The following is a 23579-nucleotide window of genomic DNA, read 5'->3' on the forward strand; positions in this document are numbered from 1 at the left end:
AAAAAAAAAAAAAAAATGTTCTCAATCCTCTTCTGTGGCTTCAGTTCACTGGTTACCTAACAGTCGCTGTTTCCAGAGTCATGCTGACATGAATCTCTATAACACCATACTCCCACCTCTACTTAGAAACACACGGCAAACCCTGATTCTTGCCAAACGCAAAAGGGCAAATCTGCTGATGTGGGCTGTAAATTCCAAACTTCTAGAACTACTTAAAAGGGTAGAAAATGTAAGCCGCTAGACAAAGTGACTTGGCAGACCTCAGGCAAGAAGGAAGGGAAAAACTCCGAGAGATACCTTAGTCAAGTAAGTAAAACACACCACAAAGGCCAATCATCAGAATCTGTTCTACCAATATCTCAACCACCCTGTAACTGCTTTATGTGATTTACAAGGAAAAACCTAGAAGTATTAGCCATATGAATTTCAAATGATAAAAGAAGAGAAAAGTTTCCTTATTCTTATGAAAATCTAAATCACAAAAGAACCTTAACTTATATTCAGATGTAGGTGAAAAATCATGGCACTTTTTTTTTTTTTTTTTGCGGTACGCGGTCTTCTCACTGCTGTGGCCTCTCCCGTTGCGGAGCACAGGCTCCGGATGCGCAGGCTCAGCGGCCATGGCTCACGGGCCCAGCCGCTCCGTGGCATGTGGGATCCTCCCGGACCGGGGCACGAACCCCGTGTCCCCTGCATTGGCAGGCGGACTCTCAACCACTGAGCCACCAGGGAAGCCCCATGGCACATGTTTTTACAGGTACCCTTATCCACCCAGGAATTCCCATATTGTAATATTTTTATATATTTTCCTTGTGGTGCTGATTAATAAGTACAGCTAACATTTACTGAGTACTTATTATAATATGCCAAATAGAAAGTAGTAGAACTGCGGTTTGAACTAAGAAATTGCCTTGCTCTAAGCCTCGAAGGGCCAAGTCACTGGGACTCTTTGTACGACTTAGTGGGAGAATTTAATGTGACATATATTCATGATCCTTCAAGTCCCCCTCCTCCTGCTGCTCAAAATTCTTTAGCAATGGAGATTATTATATTCAGGCCTCAGAATACAAGGTCTCTGAAAATCCAATTCCTACTTTAATTATTCCCTTTGAGTAAAGGATAAGCAAACACTAGTTAACCTAAATTTGAGATCTGGTTTTTACACTGGGTCACACCAGTGATGGGCAGCATACTAAGTCTCCCCTCAAATATGAATTGATGTAGTTGCCCAGAAATGGACCCAGTAAACACTGGTGGGAAAAGCATGAACTATATACTCGCGCAGATGTAGGTTCAGTGCTTGGCTGTACCAATTACCATTTCTGTGCTCTTGTGATAGTTACTTAATCTCTTTGAGTCTGTTTTATCATCTGTAAAAGGGGGCTAATAATAACCACCTTTCAGAGTTGTGTGAGTGGGCTACTAAGGTAACGTATATTCAAGCGCCTTGCATCTTGAAAGCACTCAATAAATATTAAGATTCCTAATATTGGGTGGATTTGTAGGTAGCATGCCAGGACAGTCTGACCCAGATCACAGAGGAGATAAATGCCTAGTGTTCATCTTCTTAGACATTAGTTTTTTCTTGTAGCAAGTTCCAGCAATGAAAAGTGAATTCTGGAGCTCTGGGGCCTCAGTTGGGTAGTTTTGTGGGAGCTTGAAATACTACTGAGAAATTATTGCTGGAGGTGGAGGTACTAAGCACCTCCTCACCCTGCTCCCAAGCAGTAGGCTTGTGAAGATCACTCTGCTCTTACCCTTCCCACTATTTCCAGAAACTATGGCACCTGTGCTGAGTTCCCCCTTCACCTTTGCACTGAGACCTTGGGTCTCAAGGAATTAGCTCCTCAAGGGGTCCTGTCAGCACACTGAGAGGGAGATGATCACCATTTTATCAAGATCTCTATAGCTATTATTACAAGTGACAGATTTAGGAGATTCTCTCTCTCCTCCCCCCGCCCCCCGCAAAATTAGGAAGAATTCTAATCCTTTATTTGATGTAATTCTTGGTTTATTAAAGAAAAAACACCATCAAACCAAACTTTTCTTGGGTTGTCTAAGAAAAGGCTGAAATACCACTTTGCAAAATAACTTCATTTCACACACTAACCTGTGTGTCTTTGAGAGAGCAATGCCAGGGAAGAGGCTATAGCACAGAAAATTTAGGCATTTTGGTTTTGTGTGGAAAATTACAGGCACACTGCTTCCCAGAGGCTGAAACCAGTCTGATTTTCATTCTAGGAGCAAATTAATTTATTTTTCTTAGCTCTCTATTTAGCACAAAATAAATGGATACTTTTAATGTCTCTTGCAGTGATATTCAATTTTACAAGTAACTAATCATGAATAAACAGTGCCATCAATAGAAGAGGAAAATTTCCACTTTACTTCTCATGTTGATACAAAAGGATAATTTGAAAGAAATTGACTTTTTCATCTAGAACTATCAAAGAAATACAATGTATTTCATTCACTTTTATGTAATTAAAGCTTTACAAAGACCTTGTGTGTGACTGAAAATAATGTGTCATGAATGTCTGATTTGAAGCTGGAAAAATATAGAAAAATGATTAGCAGACAATTAGCTAAATTATGATCTTGGCAGAATTTAGTGTAACCCTGTTTTCTCTAAGTAAAACAATGCATAATGAAAAAGAACCCCATATCCTTTATACTTCTGTAGTTAAAGACAGCAATTCACTAAACTTTTATTTAAGTCAATGAAAGAGTCACTTCCAAGCTGTACTGAGTATTTAAATAGAAACAGTGTTTGGCAGTTATTCCTTTGCATCTTTCTGAAATATTCCCAATTCTCAAAGAGCTATATTTTGTATCAAGTTTAAACTTCCCTACTGAGAATGGTACTTAGATGTCAATCAATTCTATAGAAGTGTGGAATAGACACGTGCATCCAGTAGTTGTCTATACAGAATACGTAAGACCTAATCCTGCATAAGGTAGGAAGTCTAATATATTTCTGACCTACGTTAGAGTACCTGATGAATGTATACTCTAGGTGGAAATCTAAATTATTTCAGAGATTCTGGTTGTAGAGACCTGAACTGTAACTATTAGCTTCTACCTATGATTGTCTACCACATTCCAGTAGGCACTAAAATAAATACTCACATGACAGACTACGGCAGCATGAATCCATGGAATGGGTATTTTTTGGAACGTGCATGTGCAATATGACTTACCAGTTCTTTTATCCATAATGAAATTTGGTTTTATAATGACAAGTACAAAGGAAATCCACTAAAATCAAGGCCATGCTCAGCTTCAAAGAAATGCCGAGTGATAAAATACAGAAGCCTGAAAATCCAACGTTCCTTATTCATGCAAACTGACTTTTTTCAAGAGTCATTCCCCTATTGGCACATTGCCCACACTTCTAATTCTTGCATCTTAAAAAACTGAGAAATAAATCTATATGCACTTTTAAAGAACAGTTTTCATGCTTTATAAAGTAATTTGAAAAGGAAGGCTGGTGCGTGCGTGCGTGTGTGTGTGTGTGTGTTTGTGTATTTAGCTCTCTTACTGTAATTGTAGGCCTATAAATTAAGTAGAAGTATGAAAGTGGGGAATAAACTTTTAACAATGAAGAAATGTGACAATAACTGGCCTGACACTTCATAGTCCTGGCTGGGATTTGCCTGTGCACAGTGATTTGATAGAGATGGTTTCCATGTTATTTGTGGAAGTACTCATGCTGCTTCCACTCCCAGGAATGTTTTATTTTATTACTTCTCATCCTGCGAGAACCAGTTCAGATAATGAGTCCACATAATGTTTTTTTCCAATTTCCCTCCTAGAAGGAATCTCTAGCCTCATTCCCATGGAATTTGGTTTGTACTTTCCCATGTTTCACTTTCCATATTGTACTAAGGGTATCTTTTCTACTAGAATTCAATGTAATTTCAGGCAGGATGGGTGCTTATTTCACCTTAATACAATTAGGGTGTTAGCTGAAGGCCTTATTCAGAAACACTTTAATATTTAATAAAATATCTTCTTTGCCTCTTCACCGCTAACTTTATATGAGGCTCACTGATTACTTTCTCCAAGTATTTCCTCATTAATCCTGACTCCTTCTCAAGTTTTTAAAAAAAATTTGCAGCCACTTAGCAATTTTTTAAATCAGTTGCATGTGGTGCAAAAATTAGTACTCATTTACGTTATGTTGCTCTTTAATTTTTCTTAGGCAGTTTCAAGTGTGAATTTTTTAGAGTCTTAATAAGATGCTGAATTCCCATTGGCAGTAACCATATTTTGCTATTCCTTGGAAATCTTCTTGCCCTATCTCCTCACCCTTCACTGCTCTAGTCACCCCCATTCTCTCACCCCATGGCTCTAAGCCAGGGGTTGATAAACTGTGGCCTGCAGGCCAAATGAGGCTCTTTGACTGTTTTTATACAGCCTGTGGATCAAGAATGGTTTTTACATTTTAAGTGGATAAAAAATATCAAGAGAAGAATATTTTTCAAAATGTGAAAAATGTTATGAAATTCAATCTCAGTGTCCATAAATAAAGCTTTATTGAAGTACAGCCACTTCCCTTCATGTGTCTATAGCAGAGTTGAATAGTTTCAACAGAAACTTTAAGGCCTGCAAAGTCTAAAATATTTACTATCTGGATCTTTACAGAAAGTTTGCTGACCCCTGACCTAAATATTGCTGAAAGATTGGTTTTGGGATCTGGTTATCTTCTTTACATCTCTCTAACCGTTAGTTTTGAGATATTTAAAAAGCTTTCTCCGTGAGGAAACGGTAGGTTTTCAGAATCTTCATGTCGACCAACAGGCTATGTCCACTGGAGACACAACTAGAAATATGTGTATCAATGTGTGGAATCCTTTTAACTTCAGGATGTCTCAAAAGTTTACAAAGAACTATTTATGCTTCCAAGGGATGTATAGCAAACATTCTTTGGGAAATGTGAAGCTACTTTTATTTTAAAATAAGTTTATTTATTTATTTATGGCTGCGTTGGGTCTCCGTTGCTGCGCACAGGCTTTCTCTAGTTGCGGTGAGTGGGGGCTACTATTTGTTGCAGTGCGCGGGCTTCTCACTGTGGTGGCTTCTCTTGTTGTGGAGCACTGGGCTGTAGGCGCGCGGGCTTCAGTAGCTGTGCCTCGAAGGCTCTAGAGAGCAGGCTCAGTAGTTGTGGCGCACGGGCTTAGTTGCACCGCGGCATGTGGGATCTTCCTGGATCAGGGCTCGAACCCGTGTCTCCTGCATTGGCAGGCGGATTCTTAATACTCTGTGCCACCAGGGAAGCCCTGAAGCTACTTTTAGAATGGTGACCACAACTTTTGTTAAGATTTCAATTTTGCATCAGGATACTGTATTTCATAAATGTGAGGTCAATACTAAGGCAAGTTCCATAAGATCACAGAGCTAACAAAGTAACAGAACTGAAGAACACAAGCAAATGAGATAATCTATGGAAGAAGGGATCATTCATCTGAGCTCTTTGCATAAAAGAGCACTTAAATGTCTGTGAAACCACTAAGTAGAAAAAACAACTCACCACCAAGGACCTTGACTTGGGTCAATATAAAGGACCAATTCTAGGCTTTTTAATTTTTTTTTAAACATCTTTATTGGAGTATAATTGCTTTACAGTGGTGTGTTAGTTTCTGCTTTATAACAAGGTGAATCAGCTATACATATACATATATCCCCCCATCTCTTCTCTCTTGCATCTCCCTCCCTCCCACCCTAGGCTTTTAAAATTTTTTTCCTCCATAGGAAGTAGACTAAAGAAGATGGCAACAAACAGGAATGAACTCCACATTAGCTGCTCCAAAAATTTGAATTTATTTCCTGTTTAATTTACTAAACCTTACCCATAAGATGCTATGGTTTGGATTCAAAGTGAACAGAAGAGTAATAACCACAGACTGACATACGCATTTTCTCTCAAGTGATAGCAGTGAATCACTGTATAGGAAAACAGCAAGAAAAAAGAAGTGTAACACAATAGTAAAAAAAAAAAGTATTCCTTTACCTTGTTCTTGCTTAATCCTCTCTCGTTCTGCATATCCCGCAGTCAGCATATTAATTCTGTTAAGCCACCTGAAGAAACAAATATTAAAGTCAGTAACATTGCAACTGATTTTTTTATACTTTATACTTAACTATTTTCTTGGGAATAGTTATTTTAAAATGTATAAGAATATATGGAATAATCCCAGATAAAGGGTGTGTTTTTCTGCTACTCTTAACACATGGAGTCTTCAATGAGCTATAATTTGCTGTAGTACAAACTGCTCCCACACTAAAGATGCTATTTCACTAGAAGAGTCTTGGGCAAACCTGTTAACATCTGCAACATAAAGGGTTTTGAGATGACCAAAGCCCTATTAATTCTGTTGCTCCAAATATTTTTGCTGTTCTATTTCTTCAGAACAAATGCTCCTTTAGAGATATTTAAGCAATATCAGATATAATTTGTCCTGAGAAGGGAAAAAGTTATAGACCTTGCCTGTCAAAATATGTTTTACTATGCAATATTAGTTTTGATGAATCTCCTTTAAGTTTAATGATCCAAAGGGAAACACATCTCAGTAATAGTATACTTTGGAGATTTGTCTCTAAATACAAGGGTATTAGGTTGTTCCAAAGACAAAACGAGCATATACAATTTTAACCTCTGTTTAGATCTTGAAAATTTATTTCCATGAACAACAGTAATTTAAAAATAAATCTTAGTTCTTTCCCCTTTCAGAAGAGTTGCTATTGCCAATGTAGGGAACTGCTTGAAGCAAAGCACTATTTCAATCTCTGTCTTTTGTCCCACCAGGTCTCTCCCTGTGTTCATTATTCTGGATAACTGTTTACACTGCATCAGATTATCAAATCACAAAATCTTTAAACTAACCTGACAGTTTCCCACTGGTCAATCCTGAGCTATGATCCATATATCTTCCCAAATAAGAAAGTAAGGAAGAATCAACCTTCCAAACTAGCTTGAGTAAGTTTGGAATCACTAGTATAGTTAACATCATTAAATTGTGGAATAATCTGATTGAAACATGTTTTTAGGAAAAAAACTGTGTTTGAGAAGTTTTTCTCGTAGGAGATTATCTCCCCTGTCAAGTGGAAGATGACTTTCTTGGAAGTGACTCATATATTTCGTCATTTATGCCAAGTGGTGTTAACTGTGCATCAGATACTTAGAATATCTTGAAAAGGGAGGGAGGAAAGTTGTTTCTCTAATGGACAAAATCACATCCATGGAAACTTAAGCTTTAATTTTAAGAATAAGTCACTTGAAGCACAACTTTATTTTGACAAAGCCTACAATATAATGATCACCTCAACTATGGGAAGTAAAGAAGGGACTGGAGCAGAAATGGAAAAAAAAATGGATCAAATGAATTCAGTAGCATGATATATACACACGACCCAGAAAATTATAAACTGTAAGTCAAGAAGTTAACTTCATGACAAATAACCTTTAAAAAATGAGTCCAATCATTAGTAAAAGGTCAAAATTAAAATCTAGCCTATAGGTCATTTGTAGTAAGAAAGGGGTTGAATTTGTACTACAAGGTGAATCTTAGCACTCTGAGGAAAGACTGGCTTGCTGCTTTTTGGGTGGAAATGATGTTGATACCACTAGAGGAATATTTGTTATTGAATTTTAATTCAGTACTTCATATTGAATACTTTTTAATATATCACTGAAATTTCATTTTATCAGAAGTCTAAAGAGCAGTGAGGTCTTCATGAGATGACTAAGGAAACTAAAAAGAGGCTTCTTAATTTTTCAGCTCAACAATATTTATTAAATGCCTGTTGTATGCTGAACAATGAGCTACGTTTTGTGGGTCCAAAAATGAATAAGACATAATTTCTGCCTTTGATGAGCTCCAGGATTCCTAAATTCCACAAGACAATTAAAAAATTAAACTACTCTTAGGAAGAAAAATTCTGTCCCCAGTAAAAACTCTTTACAAAGTGTATGCATAAACTTGTATGTACAGACACAAAAGGCCGAATGCTACACAACTGTTGTTGCTGTCTTGGATAAAGTTGTCCTTAGGCCTCAGTTAGAAGATGCTTATCCAAACACTTGCTGCAGTTATGGTTTGGTGTTTATATGCTATTATGAACAGCAGATATATATGCATTAATTGAGTTAAGAAATATTAATGTGTGCCAGGTACTGTTCTAGGCACTGAGGATAGAGAAAGATAAATGAAACAAAGTATCTGTTTTCATGATGCCTGCATCTTCAGTGAGGGAGACAGACAATATTTAAGGATAAGAGGATTGGGCCTATGGTGAATGTTCCAATGAAGCTGTCAACAGCTGACACAGAATAACGTACTGAGAGGGAAACCAGAGTAAGAACTAGGGAAGAAATGTAAGATAATCACACTAAACAGAAACTGGTGAGTCCTGACAATTATAAGGACATATGTGCTGACATGAAAAGGAATACATAGGCCAAGTGAATTCAGTAAATAAGTCTCAGAATACTTGAGAAACATGATGTTTTGTTTTCTTCCCACAGATTTCACACAGGCTGGCAAAAAAGTTTTTTTTAATGTTTCAATGCTCATTTCTGAGGATGGAACAGATGGATTGGTGGTAGGGTGCTCAAAAGTGTTTTTGCAGATTACCTCACAATCAAACTTAAAGCTACTCAAAAAATAGATGGTGAGATTTTAATATTCTAAGTTATATATATTTGGGTATATGTATGCGTGTGTGTATGTATGTGTATACACACATGCGGATTTTACAGAAGAAAATTAAATCTAAGGATTGCTTTTTCATTCCAGTTACTAGGTCCTGTCAAAACTAGCACTACATTTAAAAAATACATATGATAATACTTTAGAAATTATGAAATAACCAGGCAAGGCATTTATTTATAATTATTATAATATAATTATAATTATTTATAACTATATCATCTCTTGAAGGCTTAGGTACATGCCTTCAAAGGACTACGCATAGAATGAACCAACACCCAGACCATCTTGCTGTTACGTAACAATCAGCTTATTAAATAAAGTTGTTGGAGGCTGTCTCTCCCCATCACCAATCCTCTGTGAATATTGCCAGCACTGACTCTCCTCCGTCCTATTGACAAGTAATTTTTAATAAACTTGCCTATTGAAAGCAGACATTAGGAATACGCTTATTCAAAAAATAAAAAGCAGGGCAAAACAATAAAAGTCCACTATACTTAAATTTTAAAAAAAGATTCAGTATTTCAGGACAATTTAATTCTGAAGGTTGTAGTACACCATGGCAAGGCTTACATAAAACAGCACTCTTAAATGTACCATGTGGAGATGACATATTTGATCAGATTTTTTTTTTTCGTTGACCCATTGCTTAGAAAAGGCAACAAAATGAAACATATGGGTTTGGTTTAGCTTCTTCTCTGATATCCTGAACCAGATACATCCACAGGAGTATTAGGGAAGAGTTAGTGACATCATACACTTCTGAGTTATTGCTAACACAGGGTAGAGAATGGAGATCAAGAATGGTTTTTATAGTTCATAAAAATGCATTTTTGAACAGGCTATTTTCTAAAACTAAAAAGACCCTGATTAGCAAGTATCACAAAAGATTAATTTATGTTAATTCCTGGATGGAAGTAACTGTGTTCTAGTGGATCTATCTTGTAGGAGAGGACATGATTATATATACCACTTATTTTCTGTTTGGTTATGATGTAAATCCTTCATATTTATCCTAAGGGCATTGAGCTCAATTGTGGTAAAATGGATAGTGAGTAACAACAACAGTAGAAGTATAAAATAGTTAAAACACAAAATAGAGTACCACCCCTCCCCAACAAGTACATAACCATTTTCATTTAGAGAATAAGCGCTTCAAATTCTGATTAGCTAGTGTGAAATTTCAAGAATGGTAACATGCAAATCAAGAGAAGATTATGGAAACCAAATACAAGGCTCAGTTCACAGAACTAGAACAAATAATCCTAAAATTTATATGGAACCATAAAAGACCCAGAATTGCCAAAGCATTCCTGAGGAAAAAGAACAAAGCTGGAGGCATAACACTCCCAGATTTCAGACGATACTACAAAGTGACAGTAATCAAAACAGCATGGTATAGGCACAAAAACAGACATATGGATCAATGGTACAGAATAGAGAGTCCAGAAATAAACCCACACAGCTATGCTCAATTAATCTTTGACAAAGGAGGCAAGAATACACAATGGAGAAAAGACAGTCTCTTCAGCAAGTGGTGTTGGGAAAGCTGGACACCTGCATGTAAATCCATGAGGTTAGAACACTCCCTCACACCTTACACAAAAATAAACTCAAAATGGCTTAAAGACTTAAATATAACATGACAGCATAAAACTCCTAGAAGAGAGCATAGGCAAACATTATCTGACATAAATCCCAGCAATGTTTTCTTAGGTCAGTCTCCTAAGGCAATAGAAATAAAAGCAAAAATAAACAAATGGGACCTAATGAAACTTATAAGCTTTTGCACAGCAAAGGAGACCATAAACAAAACAAAATGACAACCTAAGGAATGGGAGAAAATATTTGCAAATGATGTGACTGACAAGGGCTTAATTTCCAAAATATACAAACAGCCCACACAACTCAGTAACAACAACAAAAAAACCACAACCTAGTCAAAAAATAGGCAGAAGACCTAAGTATACACTTCTCCACAGAAGACATACAGATGGCCAATAGGTACATGAAAAGATGCTCAACATCACTAATTATTAGAGAAATGCAAATCAAAACTACATTGAGGTATCACCTCACAGCAGTAGGAATGGGCATCATCAAAACATCTACAAGCAATAAATGCTGGAGAGTGTGTGGAGAAAAGGGAACCCTCCTACACTGTTGGTGGAAATGCAGATTGGTGCAGCCACAATAGAAAACAGTATGGAAGTTCCTTAAAAAACTAAAAATATAGCTACCATATGATCCAGAAATCCCACTCCTGGGAATATATCTGGAGAAAACCATAATTCAAAAAGACACATGCACGCCAATGTTCACAGCAGCACTATTTACAATAGCCAAGACACGGGAGCAACCTAAATGTCCATCAACAGATGAATGGATAAAAAAGATGTGGTATATATATACAATGGAATATTACTCAGTTTAAAAAAGAATGAAATAGGGCTTCTCTGGTGGCGCAGTGGTTGAGAGTCCGCCTGCCGATGCAGGGGACACGGGTTCATGCCCTGGTCCGGGAAGAACCCACATGCCGCGGAGCGGCTGGGACCGTGAGCCATGACTGCTGAGCCTGTGCGTCCGGAGCCTGTGCTCCACAACGGGAGAGGCCACAACAGTGAGAGGCCTGCGTACCGCAAAAAAAAAAAGAATGAAATAATGCCATTTGCAGCAACTTGGATGGACCTAGAGATTACCATACTAAGTGAAGTAAGTCAGACAAAGATAAATACCATATAATACCACTTATATGTGGAATCTAAAATATGATACAAATGTACTTATTTATAAGACAGAAACAGATTCATAGACATAGAAAACAAACTTAGGATTACCAAAGGGGAAGAGGGGGACAGATCAACCAGGAGTTTGGGATTAGCAGGTACACACTACTATATATAAAATAGATAAAACAACAAGGACCTACTCTATAGCATAGGGAACTATATTCAATATCTTATAATAAACCATAATGGAAAAGAAAAGAGAATATATAAAACAATCACTTTGCTGTACACCAGAAACTAACACAATATTGTTAATCAATTATATTTCAATAAAAGAAAGGCTCAGTTCTCCTATTAATTATAAAAGATTTTATCAAGTTTTCTCAACACCTTTCTTTGCCCTCTCCTTGTATTCATATCCTTGGTTTGGAAAAATCACGCCTATACCCTGAAGTGTCAAAGAACAAGATTATTTATAAAAGCAGATTAAGTGTCCATTTAGTGTGTTCAAGCACATTTATGAAGCTCCAAAACTTTGTGCTTAAAAATATCTGAACACTAACTCTTTAGAGATATACAAAGAAAGGTATATGGCGTGAGAACCCGAAGTATATAAAAGGAATATATATTGAAAGCAAACACTTATATAGCACTTACAATTTAGCAGGTACTGTTCTAAGCTCTTTATGTGTTCTTATTTGCTCCTCATAACAGTTCTATGGATGGAGATGGTTATTATCTCCATTTTTAATTTTTTTTTAATTTTTGTTTTTTTCTTTGTTTTTGCAGTACGCGGGCCTCTCACTGTTGTGGCTTCTCCCGTTGTGGAGCACAGGCTCCGGACGCGCACGCTCAGCGGCCATGGCCCGCGGGCCCAGCCGCTTCGCGGCATGTGGGATCTTCCCGGACCGGGGCACGAACCCGTGTCCCCTGCATCGGCAGGCGGACTCTCAACCACTGCGCCACCAGGGAAGCCCTCTCCATTTTTTAAAAAGAGTTAATACCTGACAGAGAGAGGTTAAGTTCTATATCCAAGGTCACATAGCTACTAAGTGGGACCGCTGGAATTTGGACAGCCTGGTTCCAAAGTTCATACTCTTAACCACTATGCTATTCTTCGTCTTCCTAACTGTTGGCACATCACATATGTAACATGCACTGCCTACTGAAGACCTGTGAAGGGGAAAATTTTGAATCTTAAATCCAATTTCTACAAATCTAGAAAAGGGAAAGGAGAAAAGAAAGAAAAAGGAAGAAAGGATCAAACTCATAAGAGCCAAAATGGAAACAAGAAGCAGTATGTTGTAGATAATGAAAAAATATATATCCAGATTTTCCCAGAGCCACCAAATAACCACGTGCCATCTAATCACTTGGCTGCACAATCCTGTCCAGTGATAGAAGAAAGGTGACAGAGAGATACACCAACTATGCCTATGCCTAAGTTATTGAGATGGATATTCTGTCATAAATACTCAGCACTTGGAAAAGTCAGCTTTTTTTTTTTTTGATGGTACTTGGGCGTCTCACTGTTGTGGCCTCTCCCGTTGCGGAGCACAGGCTCCGGACGCGCAGGCTAAGCGGCCGTGGCTCACGGGCCCAGCCACTCCGCGGCATGTGGGATCTTCCCAGACCGGGGCACGAACCGGTGTCCCCTGCATCGGCAGGCGGACTCTCAACCACTGCGCCACCAGGAAAGCCCGAAAAGTCAGCTTTTTTTGTGGGTATCCTTTTTTCCTCACTTGGGAATAAATTTGAAGACATATTCTTGAAATGGACTTAAAAACATTTTTTTTTCTACAGTGGATTTTTTTTTTTTTGCCCTATATATGGATTCTGGCACATTTTTGGTAAACTTGACAAAAAGTCAATGAGTTTATTTTGACTTTTTAAAATGCCATTCTTTAAAATTAGGTATGGCTACATGGAGCTATGGCTGGGTCCATTTTATTTTAAACTGATCTAGAAACTTCAGTGACATTATTCTCTAGGCATTGATGTGGAAAACAGAAATCTAAGCCTAATTGACTTTCTAAGTATTTTGAAATTTAAGTAGCTTTACCTGTTCATATCATCAAGATGCTCAGCAGCAAAATAAAAGCTTTTGATTTTAGGATGACAGGCTTTGAATGCACTGCAAAAGGAAACAGAGTACATTTATTTATTTCAAATTGGGAAATAAGTTAGAACCAAACAATTTTTATGGATAAAAATTACCTCAGATCTAATCTGAGTTCACATATATAATGCTTCTGCCGTGATGACAGAAATGAGTGAAAAATTCAATTTTCTGCCCACAAAACTGCTTTCTTATTACCTCAATTTGAAAGCATTAGACAAGCAACCTATAATTTAAAAGCTAGAAATTAAAAAAAACCAAAACTACCCTTCCTTTCTCTCCCTCGCCCCAAATAAAATCAACTTACTATTTCTTGCGGCATTCATTGGCTCTATCAATTTTAAATTCAGGCAGACTGATGAATCCTTCTGCTTTTTCATCCTAAAGAGGCAACACTCTTGTTTAGGGGATTATATACAAAGGTTTGAAGCTGGTGCTACTATATAACTATGCCTTAAATATCTATACTAATAAATCAGTTCATTTAATCCTTTAAATTAGACATTTTAGAGATCAGAATTTCAGTCTTACCTGTTATAGTCCATTAAATTGAAGGTATATTTTGAACATTTAGAATAGTACAAATTAAAATACATATAGAAATGTTTAAAAATCCTTTTTATATTAAAATAAAGATAGAAAAAATTTTAATTCTCAAAGTGAAACCTGTTTTATAAGTAATTTTTCCCTCAGAATGTACATACACATTTATAACATATAAAATAACTGTAGTCCACATTTACAATTCAATTTTCTACCATTTTAAATGTTCAGATATAAAATGTAGGGACATTTACTAATTCAATTCCTTTTCTGTCTCCAAAAAAAAATCTCTTAAACCTGAATTAAATAATTATTTTGTGTACTCAAGATCTTACAAATGAAGAGATTAATTTGCTTTTCAAATATCTGACTTGGTTTACATGCTATATATACATAAAAGTCATGTTTCACTTGGAAAACTGAATGAAATCCATAAAATGCCCCCCCCCAATGTGGGATGGGAATACAAGACAGGAGAATTATCTAAAATCTTACATCAGATGCAAGTTATTACAACTAGGCTAAGATTATTTTTGGCTAAACCCTTTAAATGTTGTTGTCCCTTTCATGTTCATGAGCCAACTCCTCAGACTTTTACTCCCAAACATTGATCTGTGCTGTACCAGTTCATGGCTCCTTATATATCAAGTTCAGGAGACATCATACTCCCATCTGCCATCTCAAAGAAAAAGAATAGGGGTTCTCAATTCTTTTAGTGTGTGTGTGTATGTTTATATGTAAAACTTAATAAAATTTGATGCTAATGATAGTGACTAAAATGTGTGTGTTATATGCAAGAGCAGTATAACTTCCAATATTTTTCAATATTTGAGCATTTTTTTCTTCCAATCTTAGGGTAAATACAATAGTCTCAAATCTCTTTGATTTGTGTTATGTTACCCTTGATGTCTTTAATGTTAAAATTAAAAATTTTGAACAATTTAAAATACTTTTGGGGTAGTTATGATCTCCCCATTAAACTGTGAAAGACAGAAAAGCATTCAGCAGACAATCTACAAGTGATCTAAAATAAAGAGAAACATAGAGACCTTATGTTTTCTTTTTTTTTTTTTTTTTTTGTACGCGGGCCTCTCACTGCTGTGGCCTCTCCCGTTGCGGAGCACAGGCTCCGGACGCGCAGGCTCAGCGGCCATGGCTCACGGGCCCAGCCGCTCCGTGGCATGTGGGATCTTCCCGGACCAGGGCACGAACCCATGTCCCCTGCATCGGCAGGCGGACTCTCAACCACTGTGCCACCAGGGAAGCCCAAGAGCTTATGTTTTTATACTACTTGATTGGCATACAAAAAGTTTTTAGCCAGCACACTACATTAAACCACATACATTTTTATGAAAAAACAAGCTAACAATAGAAATTTTTGTTTAAAAAACTTAAGGTGGGAAGATATATGGGAACATATGTATATGTATAGCTGATTCACTTTGTTGTGGAGCAGAAGCTAACACACCATTGTAAAGCAATTATACTCCAATAAAGATGTAAAAAAAAAAATAACTAAAAAACTTAAGGTGAACTGATAGATGGCTATGGCAAAGGAAGCGAATGTAGAGTTAAGGGAATATCAAAAAATAAGGTATACTGTATATCTGTTGTGATATGTGACAGGTTATATAATTACTCTGGATATAAATCTGTTTACTGGAAATGAAACAGGAAATCATAAGAACAATTGGCATGTATTATATACCCTCCCCCTGCTGTCCCTATTGGGCCAAATGAAATGAATACTTGAAGATTTTTGAAACTAATCTACTAGTTCATTTATTCCTTAAGAAAAACTGAAACAATTGCAGGTGGTATTAATTTAATTTACTTAACTTACTAAAGGACTTCCTCCCAAAAAAGCAAACAGAAAAAAATTTTAAAACTTTGAACAAAAGCAAGACATTTAAAAATCTTTATCAAATTTCCATGTATAATCCTTTTGAGTAAGCTACTGCTTGAATTAGTTTGGTATTTTTAATTAGATATACAGAATTTTACTATACATTATCTATATTTCAAATATGTTGCTACATTAGAATAATTGAGACAACTGCCTTTCCAGAACCCCACAATGCAACCATTTTAAGAAGGCAGACTGAAAAATAACCAGCAGAAGTCTCCTGAATTAGCCTTAAGGTGATTATATGATTTTAAAATGTAAGTCTCAAAACGATGATTCTTTTGGTTAAAGATAAAATGAATGAGAAAACAAAATGTGCTTTGTCTTACCTCCTCATTAATATACCAATATAGGGATGCATCCTTTAGGACAAACCAGTACTTCTTCCATTTCTGTGAAAAATAACTCTTCGCATCTTTCTTTTTCCAAAGCCAGCCCTCACAGTCACCACGGCCAAGATCTTTGCAAGAAATTCGTCTTTTGCTCTTGCCGGCTATAGGACCTAAAGATAATAGTGGGTAAAAATGCTCTTTAAATTTTGTATATGTGTGAAGGCAGAAGATTAATCTATAGATTATAAAAATAAGTCTGGATACTTAACAACCTTAAACATTCTTATTTTCTCTTTGTATCAGAATAAAAAACTATGGAAAATTTTAATACCTTTTCGCCCACATGAGTGACATACAATTTAATCTGAAGTGCATGATCCCAGTCTGAAAACCTGTTGAGACCATGTGTTGCAAAAGGTACCTTGTATCATAATTGACCTGAAGGAGAAGCCGGTCTTGGTAGCTCTTGTGCTAGGGGGTTGTTCTCTTCCAAACCACACTGGGCTCAGGCAAGAGAGGATGGGTGAACTGTGCTGGTGATTATCCCAGTGCAAACTAAGCAGCTAAATGTTTCATTTCCTTTTCTTACCTTTGTTTTTCTTCTTTGATTTGTGCTGCAGAGAAGACTGCTGAAATGTCTGAAATCAAAGATAGGGAAGAATGTTATTTGATACGCAGGGTGCCATCGGAGTGCCAACAAGCTGCAGAGAACACTCAAAAGCTGAACGGTGACTCTGAACCCCGGTCAGCGAAAGTACCTTCTTTTTCCAAAGACTCAAAACAAATTCATATATAACATGCCACTAAACTTTCTAATTTCTCATGAAGCAGGAGAGAATAATATTATCTTGGTCTTTATTTTGTAGGCAGAGAAATAGGGACACAAAGCAGGGCTGAAACTGAGGGCTCATATATGCAGAGCACTACCTTTCTTAGGGGTTTATAGTGCTTTCTCAGGCAATATCTCATTTGATTCTCACAAAATCTTATGAACTTGTCAAGCAAATATGATTACCACTTGTTCCTTTGAATTTCATTATATTCCATAAGCCACCATGAGCTACTGATCTCCTAGGCCCTCCCCCTCAGTTGCTAAATATTTCAGCACTTGAATCAATATTTTCTTCTCACACCTACTTCTGTCTCTATTATGGGGAACTAACCTTCATGTAGGTGATGTCAGTATGTTGGCTCGCTCAGTCCCTCATCTCCAATGTTCTTTACTTCTCCACTCTTCAGCTACCCACCCCCATGACCCTATATTTGTTACTCTTAAGCATACTCCAACAACTGCCTCCATTATCTCCGTTTTACATAGTATAATACCTCCAACCCAGCAATTTTTAGAAAATCTTCACTGAGGCATCCAATTTATTGACTTTACCACCTTTTGTGCCTTTATTTCTCTTCTTCTACTTGCTTTCCATGGGACATCATTATAACCATTTCCTTGAGCTATATACTTCCTGCATCATACTCGCCTAGCTAACAACCATCCCAGTTAAACCCACCTATCAGTTTATTCCACGCTAAGGACCAGAATAGCGTAATGTCTTAATAGAAAAACCCACAACTGTACGACTGGTCTAGCTTTCAATTAGTGACTATAAATCACTGGTTCCAGTCAGACAGTCTACTAAACTAGATTGTTCACTGGTCTAAATAAGGTTAATTATGTTCATATGATTAGCTAGCTAACAGGGTAGAGAGAGAGCATGTGTAATTTTAATTCACAGATAATCCTTCAAAACGAATTTTGGGTAACAGATTCTTCTTCATATCTGTAAGGGGCAATTGGATTTTGTCTACATAAAATTTGCTGGCCTTGGTTTTATAAAGTAAATTCGTATTCCGTGACATACTTCCTTATTTAGTATCTTTGCTTGTAAAATAACATTCTACTTACATAATAATTTTCGTAATTTATATATGGTTTACATAATTCTTAGGAATATAATATTATGGGTGGATATTAGCCCTAAAGATAAGGGTCAGATAATTTGCTGACATTCAGTGTAACGCAGAAATAATCACCCACTTGTCAAAGTAATATAAATACATATATATGCGGGGTGTGTGTGTGTATAAAACTTTGTAGGATCCATGGCTATAGAAATTCACAATCAATTTTGGAGAGAGAGCATAAAAGATAAAACCCATCATGCTATGTTAATTTTCTTGAGTGCACTTTGCTTCAAAATAATAACTCAAGCTAGTGTGCTTAAGTATAGTTAATTTACATATAGTTATTTTCCCTAAATTGTTTGGCTGTAAAATTACCGATTGGGTTTTTTCCTTTTGTGTTTCCACAAGTAATCATTATAATTTTACAGCTCATTATTTTTAAAAATGACAAAGATGGGGGTGGTTTGTTTTTAGGAAGCTACATGGATAACAGACAGCTCAAAAGAATTGAGTTATATAATGTACTTCCTATGCTTTTTGCACGTTATTTCTTAGAACCTTAAGGTCTACTTTAAAATCTACATAAAAACATATTTTATGCTCTCCAGGTTTTCTTTTTTAACAAGATTATCTTTTCTTTCCCTTCCCAAATATATTCTCATACTGATCATGATTGCAGAGTATAATCAGTATACATATTGTTGGAACCTAAGAACTCCTAGGCACACAACACAGATTTATCCATCATTCAAAGAAGCAAAGCTTTAGCTGTCTTTTTAAAATATTGTAAATATTACAATGAAATTCTCTTAAGAGAGACGTCATTATTTTTCCAAGTGATGTGACATTTTCTAAAATGAAAGAGTTAATTGAATTATATGCTTTTGAAAGTAATGGAAAAAACAATGAAAACTACCATTAAGGAAATAGGTCTCTGTGTAGAAAAGAGTAATATAGCAGGCCTGAGGCTGCTATTTTAGAAAAGCCTGCTTGCAAGGTTGGCCCTCGGCTGACATATGGGAACTTGGCTGGTAAACAGTTCCCTGTACTGACATGAAGCTTCCCTAAGCGATAAGATGATTTTGCCCACCTGGGGACTCAACACTTGCTTTCATTTCAGGAAAGGAAAAGTAGTTGCTAGGCAGAGGATGCCTATGTAACCAACCCATTAAAATCCTTGGGTACTTGAGTCTTCAATGGGCTCCCCCGGGCAGAGACACTACACACATGTGACTGTATTTTTGCTGCTGGGGAAGTGTGCACTCTGCATGATCTGTCAAGAGAAGGAGAGAGCACAGGAAACCTGCACATGGATTTCTCCAGATATCATGTGTATCTTTTTTTCCTTACTGATCTGGCTGTATACCCTTGCTGCATCACTGTAATAAAATCTTAGCTGTGGGTACAACTATATGTTGAGGCGTCTGAGTCCTAGTGAATCATTGGACGTGTGGGTGATTTGGGGACCCCTGAAACAGATTCAAAGATTCCTTAAAAACTTGTATCAGAAACTGCTCATTATTCATAAATATAAATAAATCCTGACAGTGAAGGTTTCCTCATGTTATCAGCAAGTATGATTAAATACCTTGAGGTGCAGATTTACAATCTTGTGTAGTCTTTTCTAGTAGAACTGATGGAATTATTCATTCTGAGTGATAGATATTTAATTGTTATCATTTTTCCCAGTTTCTAGTGATATCATGAAATATTTAATAAGAGCAAGACATTAAGAACAGATACATGACTATAACGGATAACACAGCAGATCATATAAGGTATTATGACCAAGTTAAAAAAGAAAGAGGCCTGGAATCTTTGCTTTAATGATGATGAATGTTTTTCTCATGAGACAGAAAATTTGTAATATATTTTATTTCTGTATTTTTCTTCTTAGTTTCAGATCACCCTTCTTCCAGGTTCATGCTCAAGTAAGTAGGTCTTTTAGAAGTTCTTTCATAGCAGTTTGTGAGTAGCAAACACTTCTAGATTTTTATGTTTGAAAATATAAAAACACTTTACTCTTAAATAAAATAATACCTTAGCTGGGTATAGAATTCTGAGTTGAAAATAATTTTCCCTCTGCATTCTGAATATATCACTTTATTTTCTTTTAGCATCTATCATTGACCTTAAGACATCTGTAGCTAGGGACTTCCCTGGTGGCGCAGTGGTTAAGAATCTGCCTGCCAATGCGGGGGACACGGGTTCACACCCTGGTCTGGGAAGATCCCACGTGCCGTCGAGCAACTAAGCCCATGCGCCACAGCTACTGAGCCTGCACTCCAGAGCCCGAGAGCCACAGCTACTGAGCCTGCGTGCCACAACTACTGAAGCCCGCATGCCTAGAGCCCATGCTCTGCAACAAGAGAAGCCACTGCAATGAGAAGTCCGTGCACCGCGATGAAGAGTAGCCCACACTCGCCGCAACTACAGAAAGCCCACGTGCAGCAACAAAGACCTAACACAGCCAAAAATAAATAAATAAATAAAAAATCTATAGCTACTCTGTCATTAGTTATAATTTGTCTTTAGTCTCTCTGTAGCTTTTAAAATATTTTCCTCCTTATCCCTGATATTCTGCAATTGCTCTATGATGTGTCTAGGTTATAACTGATTTTAATTAATCCCATTTCACATTCATTGTGTTGTACTTGAAGGTGTTATTTCTTCAATTCTGAAAATTCTCAGGCATTATCTCTTCAAAGGGCCTTCTTTACTAGTCTCTCTCTTTTTGTCTCTAGACTTATGTTGGTACCTCTCAATTTATCATCTATGTATCTTTCATATTTCTGCAATGCTTTTTAGGTGAATTCATTCTGCTGTTTTCCAATTTCCTAATTCTCTCTCTGATTTTAAACAGTCTAAATTATATCTTACCTATAGAGTGTTTATTTCACTGACTGTATTTTACACATCCAGGATGTCTGGTTGGTACTAGTGCCTCTGAATATTCAGTGTTCTTAATCATCTTGTTATTATTTCAAATTTTATTTTAAGGGGTTTTCTGGATTTCCCATAATTTCCATTTACTAAGGAAAGAATAACCTTATAAGAGTCAGCGCTCTGGTCAATTGCTGTATCTTTATTCAACCTCCTTATACTCGTGGGTGAGGAAGCTCTGCTTGCCTTCCCAGTTGGTTTCACCCAGTGAGTCAATCTTCAGTTTCCTGACATAGCTGTGGTCCATTTGTTCTCTGATCCCCATTAGAGTAGACTCCCAGTCATTTCTAGCTCTTTCTGGACTCAGAGCCTACCAGGTATATGGCTTTAGTTCCCATTTATTGTTGTCTGCAATTTTGTTCTTTCTTCTAGTCCTTGGAGACTAGATCTTGTTTTTGACCACGACTGTATCTTTTTGTGTTTGGGGTAGGGTGTGTGTGTGTGTGTGTGTGTATGTGTGTGACAGAGAGAGACAGAGAGAGAGAGAATTCAAAGTATAAGCTCATAAGGCTTACTGACCACCCAAAATAGACTCCTTTTGTAAACATCTGTGAAGGTCCATTCTCTTACAAGACATATTTTTATCTTTTTTCCTGAATCATCATTCAATAAAATCTTTCTAACACCATCACTAGCACTTTCTGTTTATTGTAGTGAGCATCTGGGTGAAAGTTCTTTGAACTTTCTCCCTAAGAATGTTTACAAACTCTGAGCTTTAGCTACTTATGAATTTATATAGTCAATCGGGATTTCTTGACTGAGCTGCAGGCTGCCTAACTCAACAGATTTAATGTGTACAAAACTGAGCTCATGATATCCACCACCCATCAACCGAATCTGCTCCTCTCCTAGTCTTCTATACCTTAGTAAATGGCAATTCCACTTCTCCCCACAGTGGCTCACACCCAGAATACTAGAGTCAATCTTGACTCTTTCCTTTCTCTTATAGCCCATAGTCAATCCACCAGCAAGCTGTATCAGCTCTGTATTCAAAATATGTTCACAATGTGACTTTTTCTTACCACCTCTACTACTACTATCACCTTGGTCTAAGCCACCATCATCCCTCACGTGCATCACTAAAATATCTCCTCACTGTTCTCCCTTCCTCTGCTCTCGTATCTTCTATTTTTAATGTAAGAGTCAGAGTGATCCTGTTAAAATATGATTTGATCATGAAAACTCTCCAGTGGCTTCTCATCTCACTCTGAATAAATGCCCAAATCCTTCCACTGACCCTGAAGGCCCTGTATGACCTGGCCCCTGTTACCTTTGCTTCCTGTGCCTACCCTTACTAACTTTGCTCCAGCCACACTTGCTGTTCCTAGATTATGCTGAGTAGAGCCCCATCTTAGGGCCTATACCCTTGCTGTTCCCTCTGTCTGAAATGTCTGCTCAGATACTGAAAGCTGCTCTTTTGCCCCTTTCCTGTTTGCCCATTTCTGTTCCCCTCTAACCTTAAAATAACCTAATTATAAGAATGAGATGACTAAGCAATTGAAACTAACTCCTGACCTATGTTCTCCTGAATGCACACCATGCCTTGTCTAACTTGTTGATTCTTTTCCTAGATAAAAAGATGAAAGAATGAAGAATTAAGCAGTTAAAAAATGACTAGCTCTCTACCCCCAAAAGCTCCCTTAGCAATCCTGCAGGCAGATCATGCAGGCAAGATAACATGTGAAGAGTCAGCCAGTCTGCACCCAACGGAGAATGATGCAGAACGCAACCTCCTGCCTTGATGATCCACTGAGATTCTTCACCCCCATTTTTCCCTTTAAAAACTGTCACGGCTGACCAGAATCTTCAGAGTTGGTTTCTGGACACGTGTCCAGCTTCTCCCCAGATTGCCAGCTTTTCTGATTAAAGCACCTTTCCTTTCTACTGACACTTGCCTCTCGAATTATTGGCTTATGAGCAGCAAGCAGCCGAACCTGGGTTTGGCAGCAATACTCTTGTGGCTTACTCCCTTACCCCCTTCAGATCATGAGTCAAATGCTTCCTTTTTAGTAAATTCTTCCCAGGCTTCCCGATCTAAAATTGTTATCCTTGTCATCCTCAACACGTCCTGTTTTCCTTCCCTGCTTTATTTCTCTCCTTAGAACTTAACATTACCAAAAGTACTTATATTTCTTGTTTATTACTCAGCCTTCCCTCCAAACACAAAATATATGAAAGAAGAGGAATTCTGACTGTTTTATGCACTGTTTTATCCTTTGACTAGAACAGGGATTTTAGTACTTCCTCTGTGTAAGACAGAGGAAGTACTAAATAAATACTGTTTGAGTGCATAAAAGTTGAACAAACCACCAGCAAAGAACACAGGATGTAGTCTTAATTAACTGATTGTTTTAACCTGAAGTCCGGGGGGGGGGGGGGGGGGAAAAAAAA

The 23579-nt window shown here is 37.2% G+C and overlaps 1 protein-coding gene across 3 annotated transcripts in view; it reads right to left on the minus strand.

Annotated features, from left to right (window-relative positions):
- CNKSR2 (connector enhancer of kinase suppressor of Ras 2) overlaps positions 1-23579 on the minus strand; it is a 258846-nt gene that overhangs the window by 44995 nt on the left and 190272 nt on the right. For all 3 annotated transcript variants that reach the window (XM_007469301.1, XM_007469302.1, XM_007469303.1), the window contains 5 exons: positions 16930-16978; positions 16338-16510; positions 13867-13940; positions 13503-13574; positions 6014-6081 (listed from right to left, as the gene is read on the minus strand). In XM_007469301.1, coding sequence (XP_007469363.1) covers positions 6014-6081; positions 13503-13574; positions 13867-13940; positions 16338-16510; positions 16930-16978 — 436 coding nt within the window. The remainder of the gene's footprint in view (positions 1-6013; positions 6082-13502; positions 13575-13866; positions 13941-16337; positions 16511-16929; positions 16979-23579) is intronic.

The sequence above is a fragment of the Lipotes vexillifer genome, unplaced genomic scaffold, assembly GCF_000442215.2.
Source record: "Lipotes vexillifer unplaced genomic scaffold, Lipotes_vexillifer_v1.1 scaffold1442, whole genome shotgun sequence".
NCBI lineage: Eukaryota > Metazoa > Chordata > Mammalia > Artiodactyla > Lipotidae > Lipotes > Lipotes vexillifer.